The 10,695-nt window shown below is 34.2% G+C and overlaps 1 protein-coding gene across 2 annotated transcripts in view; it reads left to right on the top strand.

Moving 5' to 3' along the window:
- The first annotated feature begins 655 nt into the window (after positions 1-655).
- Positions 656-10,695, top strand: part of LOC123539313 (chitin synthase chs-2-like) — a 70,255-nt gene continuing 60,215 nt past the window's right edge. The window contains exons 1-3 of one of the 2 annotated variants that reach the window (XM_053530492.1): positions 656-839; positions 9,308-9,573; positions 10,240-10,493. In XM_053530492.1, coding sequence (XP_053386467.1) covers positions 837-839; positions 9,308-9,573; positions 10,240-10,493 — 523 coding nt within the window. In that variant the 5' untranslated portion in view covers positions 656-836. The remainder of the gene's footprint in view (positions 840-9,307; positions 9,574-10,239; positions 10,494-10,695) is intronic. The other variant, XM_053530491.1, reaches the window with a different exon arrangement.

Below are 10,695 nucleotides of genomic sequence, written 5' to 3'. Positions count from 1 at the left end.
TTATCACACTTATTTCGAGAATTAAATAACCAAATAGTTAATAATATTGTTACGCTTTCATTTCAAAGTTTCAAAATGAAAGAAAACGTTTTACGCGGATGAAAATAATTCTAGAAAAGCTGTTTGAAAGAAACGTCATATGAATTCCGCTGTAAATCTGCTACTAAGCTTTACCTTGCTAAATTTCTATAATGAACTTGTCCATCTTTCAATTTGGACAATACCATTAACTGTTAAAAGGGGTGCAAAAGATACTGAATGAATAGCCAACAGTACAGATCATGACCAGACTGCACGGATGCGCAGGCTGATCATGATCTACACTGATCGCAAGGGTTTCATGTAGAAGTTCGCAATTTTTTATTGCAGTTCAGATATTTTAATAAAGATCGTGGGTGTATTACGCTGTGCACTTATCTCAAAACTTTCACTCGCAATTATCTTTCATTTGTTAAACAAAACAAACACGGACAAGAGCCCTCATAAATACTAGAATTAATATCTACCCTCATTTTTGGAGTTTTGACATCTTTACGGCCTGAGCTGATAAAACCGATGCAACGTATTGAATGACGTATACCAATTATATTGGATCAAGGGGGTTTCTTTCAAGTACCTGGATTTGATAAAAACCTTTTTTTTTGCAGTTTGTGAGCACTGCAGTATTTGTCTGTCGGCCTTTGTCGCAATAAATGAAAACGGGTCTACAAACCCACGAAATATGTAAAAAAAAAATATTACGTTGAATGTGTGGAAAAATCACATCTCGATAAAAGAGGCTTCCACAAATAAAATATTACATTGAAATGGTACCTGTGTAACAAAGGATTACAATTATGGTAAGAAGCACTTATTTTCATTTACATTTATTATAAACGGTAACATAGCGATGAAATGATAAATGATTAATTTTTATTATACAAATTCGTGCACAGGTTTTGATTACTACGAGCGAACGTAACAAGTAATTCCCATGCACACGTAATAACCAATACGTGCGCACATATTGGTAAAAAATATCTGCGTACGTATCCTTAAAAAAAAACACACAAAAAAAAACATCTACACACGTACTGTACCCACAGCCATGCATGCTCTAGAGTGTCCTTGACTGGCCCACTGTTGCCTGTGCACTAAGTTAGCTATTACGTGCACTCGTACTATTTAATTCATGCGTAGATGATTTCTATACTAATACGTGCGCAAGTAATAGTACATACGCATGTGATTTTATACTAAAACATGCGCAAGTTATAGTACGTGCGCAGGTGATTTTATACTAAAACATGCGCAAGTTATAGTACGTGCGCAGGTGATTTTATACTAAAACATGCGCAGATGATTTTATACTAAAACGTGCGCAGATGATTTTATACTAAAACGTGCGCAGATGATTTTATACTAAAACATGCGCAGATGATTTTATACTAAAACGTGCGCAGATGATTTTATATTAAAACGTGCGCAGATGATTTTATACTTAGTCTAATACGTGCGCATGTTTTAGTATAAACCATCTATGTAACTTCTGTGTAGTTAAATTACATATTATAACAATTATACTATGATAACAGTTAGTCTGAAAATTCTTAAAGAATGGTCATGTACACGTTCTAATCAGAATTAATTTTATAATGAGCTGAAATAGATACATACAAGGCACGTGTAATATATTATTTTTGAACATTTTAACATGATTGATTAATCTGATTAATCGTGCAATATAAACAATATATTTTCAAAGGAAATTATAAGTATAATAAAGTGCGTGTATCTTGGCATAAAATACACTTGTGGTATGCGATCAAGGGTTTTATTGCCAAATCTTTGAAAAAAAAAACAAATCGTAAAAAACCATCCCAGTGTAAATAGAAGGATTGTCTTGAAAACGGAGTACACCTTTTATGCTTAAGTTTTAATGAAATCACAATGCTTTAAAAATGTCTTTGCGAAATTTATATATATTCTTATATATATATATTAAGATCTAATGGTTAAATGCTAATCGCGAGATGTACTTTAGACACTGTAAAGGTATTTGGCGGGTTAGCTGTTTTGACCGCTGTATTTTGAAAAAAAAACAGATCAACTTATCTTCGTTGAGTAAATAAAAGAAAATAAAGTAGTCATTAATCAAAGGATTACTTATGTAGAAATGATACTTCAGCCTACAAATAAATAACTTTTCATAAGCCTTAAAGGTCAATACTGCTTTAGATTTTTATCTTTAAAAACAGCTGAAACAGCTTGCTAAATAGATGTAATGAGCACTTACATGGTTAGGAAAGCACTACTTTTAAAATTGCAAATGAACTATTATAGTTAGAACCACAAAGAGAGTAATAAAAAGCAACAGATTCAATAAAACATTCTAGTATATTCAGCAATATCAAACCTTAGACACATGTTAATGAAAGTAATTATCAGTGTAAGGATTTAACAAGTAATTCATGTATTTTAAGTTCATAACGGAAAATGCGGCAGCCATATTTTAAACAAAGGCATTTTGAGCCTAATTGACCGGTTAAAACTGGTTATCGTCAAACATGTTGTTGAAGAGCATTGAAAATTATATACCGAGAAGTGGGTGTAATAATTAGAATAGTTTTAACTGATATAAATTCAGACAGTCTATAAGATGTATTTTGCTAATAAAATCTATATTAATACTATATCACAAATGTGCGTACTTGTCGGAACAGATCCAAAACATAGAACGCCCCATGATGATTCGATTTAGGAAATCATAAGGGAGAGGACAACCTTAAGCTTATAAAGCTTCCTGTCCAATCCTTCACTGTATGTTTGTAATCATGTTGTAAAAATATTGCAAAATAAGGTATGTTTAGACCAAATCATGATCATAATTATTTTATAACTTTTCTTTTATTGACAGAGTTTGACATTAGTTTGTGAAGTCTTAGATTTTACGATTACTTGACTCAAGTATAAAGTTTATACAATACATCTTGCTCATAATGTATGATAAAACTATCTTACACATCGGTTCTTAATATATTGCAACAAAAATGCCACAGCTTATACTCTTATGCTGTAATCTTAAAAAAAAAGCATTACTATTTATTCTAAACCGAATGATTATTTTCTGTTAAGGTTTCTATACCAATGTGCGACTCATTTACATTAACACAGCGCTTAAATGTTTCATATTTCAAAAGTTTGTCTATATTGAACACGTACTTAAAAATACGAAAAAGTCTTATTCTAGATATAAAATATTCAGACTCGTACAATTTAAGATCGGCGGTGTATACTAGTTACCAACCTTCTTTTGTTATGTTGCTTGTTAAAAGCGGTTTTTAGATATAGCCTCATATATTCTCTTTATTAAAATTGAGAAGAGAATATGCTTACATGAACAAACAAACTTTAGGGATAATGTTTATTGTCATTTCAAACATTTGCCACTTCTGTTCAGATATTGATATTTATTTTCTTACCAAAGTTACGCAGATTGTACGCGGATCAGAGGTTACTAATTTGTCTAGTTTAAATTATAAGATAAGGAGAAGAACAAGAAAAACCGATACAGCGTATCACAGTGAACAATAAAACAATTATTGTTTGAAGTGAACTCGAGAGCGTAGCGATCCACCACTGCAGTTTCTTTATGTTAAAGATTTCACTTCATCGACTCTTCACATTGATAGAAGGCCTTGCCTGCTTCTTAATATATTCAGCTTTTGATAGTCAGCCTGTTAAGATTTTTATTGCACGTGTTACACAGTTTACAGGATATATACTTGAATGTTTGGACACGCATAGTTCCGTATAATTATCTTTTTAAGTTAAATGGACCCGTAACGAATGACTGTGACTCAATGCAGACTTGGAGCGCCGGTATAAATTACAGACTCCGGTACATACCGGATAAACTAAATTTGAACGAAAATATCTTAAATGTATATATTTTGTAACCATGGTGATACTAACCCTAACCTTTAGCCAGTATTTCATGCATATTGTACACTAAATGCATGCGGACATGCAAAAATATGCATATTTTTGCCGTGCGCTACAATTGATAATCACTTTCGGGCATGCGCAGAAGACCGCTCCAAGTCTGCAATGAGTTACATCGGTAACGAATATCGGTCATTTCCGTGACATTACGTATCCTCCGTATAGAACTTCGGCATTCTCCGTCTGGTTGCTCATATATGGTACATCAGTAGCCGGAAAATGCCGAAGTAGTATCGGGATATTACGTAATGTTACGTAATTACGGGTCCATTACCTTAAGGCAACGGCGGTGTCTGAGATTATTACCACTTCCAAGTTTCGTTGTAATTGTTTCGATTTCAGTGATTATCAACAACGTAAGCGATCTCTCGAACAGCTATCTTATTAAATGTGTCTACATTCTCTTAAAAATTTGAGATTGCACTCTACAAAATATTCTGTGTGGGGATATTACTGATTCTATGGACAAAAACTGCTCTCAGTTCTTGATCCCTGAAACACTTGAAGTGAGATCGATGATAATTTCAGTTTTACTTTCTGTTAAAACGGTAAAAGAAAAACTGTTTTTCTGTAATAGTCTCAATTTCATTTGTATAGTACCAGTAACACATCTGCATGAAAAATACCAAGTTTCAGCTTGATTAAATCAGTTTTCCAGGTTTTATGGCATTTTCAGTAATGCGGGTCCCTGCGCCAATTTTCCTTCAAAATTGATGTCGCGACATAATTTTTAACCAGTTCTTCTAGCCAGAGCTGGTTTTTGCCATATTTCATACATTTTTACCATAATTTGCAAGCAAATTACACACTTACACTTTGAAATATACCAAATGTCCCCTCTGAAAGGTATAGATGGGCAAAATTTAGAGTGTAAATGTGCATTTTTTAAAAAAAAATACACCCAACACAGTGAAAATGTGATTTTTTGGGTTTTTATCAATTTTTGCAGCAAAATTTCAATGAAATGCTCATAATTTACCAAAATCTGACCAAACTAGTTCATTTATATCAATATCTGGACAAATCTCAATTTTTGCCCACATTTTCTTATAAACAAACAAATTTAAGCGTCATACTTTCCCTCTTTCATACCGTAAACTCGACTTATTTTACAACATAGTTTTCTATTTCTGTTTATGCTCTGAGAACATTATAGTAGCTAGTGGTACGTTACTGGCATAAAACACTCCCTTCAAGTTTAAATTTCCTTTTTGAATGTCACGACATTCGGATTATTGACGTCTTTTACTAGAATGTATTATGTGATTGGAAATAAAATGTGCATTTGATTGTTAATCCACTTTGCTCTTCATATTGATAATTTTTTTTACCTCCGTTTGCTCCTGTTTTCCTTCTAAACAAAAACAAATATTTAAACGAAATAGTGTAAAAACAAAATATTACCAAATCATTGTATAATGTATAGTTTTTCAGAACATACTAGTATATGCATGAAGGTAAGAGGTTTATATAGTTCTGTTGGAAATGTAAATGTTTGTCTGTTTGTTTTCCTGTGGTTTATAACATTACCACAGATGTGGTCGAACCTTTGTTCGAGCAAATCTAGTATACATACAAAATGGTTCTAAATTTGAATCGAATTTTACAGAAAGTAAAAAATAACTAGATGCCCACGGGCAACATGTCGAGCCCGCCAGCTGTCAAAAGGACTGGGATTTGCACATGACACTCCTTGTCTCATTGAGACAAACATTTATGCCAAATAAAGAGGGGGTCCTCCGTGGCTGAGTGGTTAATGTCGCTGACTTCAAATCACTTGCCCCTCATCGATGTGGGTTCGAGCCTCTCTCGGGGCGTTGAATTCTTCATGTGAGGAAGCCATCCAGCTGGCTTACGGAAGGTCGGTGGTTCTACCCAGGTGCCCGCTCGTGATGAAATAATGCACGGAGGGGCATCATTAAAAGCTGGAAAGTCGCCATATGACCTATCGTGTCGGTGCGATGTTAAATCCAACCAAAAAAAATATAATAAAAAAAAATAAGAATAAAAAAGAGGTTGCAAAAAGTTACAATGTAAGTTATTTAAAGTAAAAACAAAGGGACATAAATCTTAAAAAAAATCTAAGTACAAACAAAAAATTCTCACCAGTAAAGATAGGTCAAAATACACCTGAAAATTGGATGTAACATGCATGTTGTACTACAGAAAAGTGGTCTTGATTTTTCCCTACGACCAGTAATAAAAAGGTTACAAAATAAGCTATTTATAGTAACAAAAAAGGGAAGTAATTCTAGAAGTTTGCGCATGACACTCCGTCTCATGTTGATGAACAATTGTGCTAAGTTACATCAAAATCCCTCTATGCATCAAAAAGAAATGCTTCAGACAAAGTCATTCTTGTATCTGACTTTTGACCTCTAAGTGTGACCTTGACCTTAGACCTAGGGACCTGGTTCTTGCGCATGACACTCTGTCACATGGTGGTGAACATTTGTGCCAAGTTATATCAAAATCCCTCCATGAATAAAGAAGAAATGCTCCGGACAAAGTTGTCATTCTTGTATCCTTTGACCTGTAAGTGTCATCTTGACCTTAGATCTAGGGACCTGGTTCTTGCGCTTGACACTCCGTCTCATGATGGTGAACAATTTTGCCAAGTTACATCAAAATCCCTCCATGCATGAAGAAGAAATGCTCCGAACAAAGTCACTTTTGAATTTGACCTTTAATCTGTAAGTGTGACCTTGACCTTTGAGATAGGAACCTGGGGTTTGCGCATGACACTCACTGAGGTTAACATTCATGCCAAATATAAACAAGATTGCTCCATGCATGTCAAAGTTATGGTCCGGACAAACAAATCCGGACGGACGGACGCACGGGCGGACGCACGCACGCACATACACCGAACAGCCATTTGGATAACTATGTCTTCGCTTCCGCAAGCGGGCTCGACAAAAATGAAATATTTTACACTTCATGACAGAACCATACATGCGTATGTCATTCCTCCCAAAGTTAATAGAAGTATATAAAATGAAGAACATAAGGTTTATTTATCTTTAAAGTCACCATAAAATGAAATTATATTGCACCGTCAATAAACTAAAGCATATGAAGCCCAGTATATATCATTGCTTCAGGATCAAAAGTATCTTTAAAGTAAACACTTAAGATACGCCCTTTAATAAGGGCTCTGTATGATATACTGTAAAGAGTTCAGTATATGTCTTATATTCAAGTGCACTCATTGTTTTGTCACCGATAGGTAAATAAATAATAAAATGTAGCTTTCAACATAGTATAAAAATAACTTATGTGACAGTAATTTAAGCTCCTACCCTGATAAAGCAATAAAAATATCTCCAAAAATAGTGCTTCTCACATATTCTTCAATTAAGACAAAGCTGTTTGAAGCTAGGGAACAATACAACTGACGTCCGGAAGGTAGGAGATTCGAGCTATGTGCTAGCTCTTGCCTGAAACAAATGCCCAGAAGAGCACAAATACATAGGATCTTTCTCCAACACCAAAAGCTGGAAACTCGCCATATGTCCGTGAGACGTTAAACTCGATTAAAAAAGCAAAGATGCAAAAAAAAATACTTTAATATTCATAGAACCACACACAGGAGTTGACTGGTTCAAAGAAAAACCCATTCTGACTTTGATCGGAAAGTCATGTTCAGTATTGCTTGGTCTCGCAGATAATTTATAAAAGGCCTCCTTATCCGAATGGTTGTTGTCTGTCACTTCGAATCACTTGCCCTTCACCGCCAGGGGGCGCGACCCTTCGCTCGGGGTTTAGGATTCTTTTATATGGAGAAGCAATCCATCTGGCTTACGGAAATTAGTGGTTCTACCCAGGTGCCCACCTGTACCGGAAACAACCGGTACCACCGGTACTTCCTCTACCACCATAGCAAAAAATCTGGAATAGTTGACATGTGACCTAACTTGTGTCAGTGTTATTCTAATCCAAACGTAAAAATAAAATAAAATAAGTAATTTATAAGGTTTTACGGTGATGGATGATTAAGGAAATGCATATGGCGGAAATTAAGTTTAGATATATCAATCATCGGAACATTGTCAATCAACATGCATAATACTACAAAAATGTTAATGTTCCGCCAGTAAAAATATACGTAAACATAACGTTAGAATGTTTTATATAATGTTTGTAGAAAAAAATATAACTTATTAAGATTGAATGATTGTAACGCCGTAAAAATATTCGTGTGTGTATCATTTTGAATTTAAATGTGCTAACCCACACATACTTGGCGAAAAATAATTTCTCTAAAAATCCATAAAAAGTGAATACTCTGAAAGTGTCTGGTGGAATAAACTTATTGTCATAGATCTTTGCCAGATATTCTTATAGATAACCAGAAATATTGTGCAAAAGGTAGTAATCCAATATCTAATTTTTATTTTCACCAACTTTCTCATTTTCAGTGTCATATATATATATTATGTCAAACCTGGTGGAAATTAACATTTTGAAAAAAAAAATCACTCAAATTGTGAGCGAGTAGCTTTAAGGCAAATGAATGAAGCATTACCTTACATAAAAATTGATATTGCTGATGATAGTACAATAAAATGAATTTCAGCAAACTTGTTAAATTTAAAATGTAACATAAACGGAATTTGACAGAACACGTTGGCACCATTTTTTTTTTATCTAATTCAGTTGTAAAGATACCACCGCCATTAACTTATCGCGAAATTCGTGTTCATGTTAATGGTAACGAGTAATTGAAAAAAAATCTTGGCAAGATCCTACTTACCCCAGACTGCAAACGATAAATGGACTAATAAATGATGTTTACATGGACACGTACAAGACTTTTTATTTATAGGTTGCAACACACTAAATAACTGTTGTTCTTTATTGACAGTATTTCCAATGGCTGCAGCACACATCAGGACCCATTTTTAAATGTCTGTAACTTAAATTTTCTTGAAGAATATTGTCAGTGCTGAACAAATATCAAAAGAAAAGTGGGTGTCATGTTTGATGCAAGAACAACACACGAACTGCAAAATCAGCTAAAAATGAGACCCCGAATTGAAGTGGTGGTGCATGATCTAAGTATCCGTGACAAATTCTGTCATGTTATTTTTTTTTTTCATTGAAAATGTTACCAGTAAATTTGAAGAAAGTAAAGAAAATAACTCTACAGAGCAAAACACTGAGGACTATTTGAATCCGCCATTATGCGACTACCATTTTTTTTCCGCGCCATTTTAATATTTAGCGTCTGCATACCTATTAGAGCTATTCTTAAATGCTTTATGGCTGTTGTAAGGGTATAAAGAAGAAAGAAAAACGCTTATAAAACAATTGTTTTCAGGCATTCACCAAAGCAGCAAATTCATTAAAAAGCAGAAAAAGTGCAACGCATGAATACGTAAATGAAGCGTATCAACCATTTCCGGAAGAAGATGAAGACGAAGGTTATAAGATTTCCGGAAGTGACGAAAACGATGACGTCAGCAGTGTTGATACAGAGAGTACAGCATCAAACAACGATAGCGCTTATCAGACAATCTTAAAAGCGTCGAACGACAGTGCTCCGGTAGAGCGACAGAAACGAAAATCAACTAAAAAGAAGTTAAGGTGAATGACGAAAAAATTATTAAAAATATTGCTGAGACAGCAAAACATTAATAGATGAAAATAAATAGAAATAAATGAAATATTGGCACTTTAAGGAAAGCGAGCTAATTATTTTATCAAAAAATAGTTTTCGCGAATTTCAAATATTATTACAAAACCCTCATATTTTATTATATCCGGTGTAACCTCTACAGAGAAATATCGCTTGGAATTCTGAAAATGCTTTTTGTAGTATGGAGACATCAATCTATCAATAGATTTGGCTAACAGGAGAGAAAGTATAGGCATTTGTAAGGAGCATACAGTTTGACCATTCTCATTCATCAGAGTTTAGTCGCAGTCCCGAGACTAGGAAACCATGGTAATTAATAAAATATGTAAAGAGATCCTTTGGAAGCATAAAATGCAACCAAGCAACATAATAGCAGACTCGGTTTGACTGAGTCTGCTCCTGAGAGGTAATGTCAGGTGTGCGAGAATGAAAATTTGACTTAAAAGAGGTGTTTGTTGCAGATATCATATTATAGTACTAAAGTAGAGTTTATATACCTGTAAGTCAATCTGAATGAGAAAACTTCAATTGCCTCTTTCCTTACTATTAAACAAAAATATAATTGATTTAAAGCTTTACTTAAAACTGTACAATTTACCTGCATTTTTTTCCAGGTCTTCTAACAAGTGGGACGTGTTTCGAGAAACGTCTGAGGATAATGTTTCCTCCTCCGAGCTTGACTTTTGGAATACCGTTTTCAAAGTGACTAAAGTTATTTTTGCAATAATTTTGTTTATACTTGTGCTTGGCACCGCTGTGATATCTAAAAGTACTCTCTTTATTTTAACATCAAACATTTTCCCGCCAAATTCATTTCGGAATACCTCGTTGAAGACGTCACATTTTCACTTCCGGTACCAAACGTCAGGTAAGATATATCCTGTTTGGAAAAAAAGAAGAAATTTTAAAAATGTGACCTCATATGCCTATTTCGGGGAAAAAGGGCAAAATCCGTGAGTGTTTGTAAATTACGGCATCAAACACCTGTCTGAACAAGTAACAAGGCTGCGAATATTTTGACTCAGTAAGTTCACGTCGGAGCTCTAGGGAAGGGCAGACTGTTGTGTAAA

This window comes from Mercenaria mercenaria, chromosome 18, assembly GCF_021730395.1.
Source record: "Mercenaria mercenaria strain notata chromosome 18, MADL_Memer_1, whole genome shotgun sequence".
NCBI classification, from domain to species: Eukaryota; Metazoa; Mollusca; class Bivalvia; order Venerida; family Veneridae; genus Mercenaria; species Mercenaria mercenaria.
Note: the sequence above shows the minus strand (reverse complement) of the source record. Positions and strands in the feature narration are given on the sequence as shown.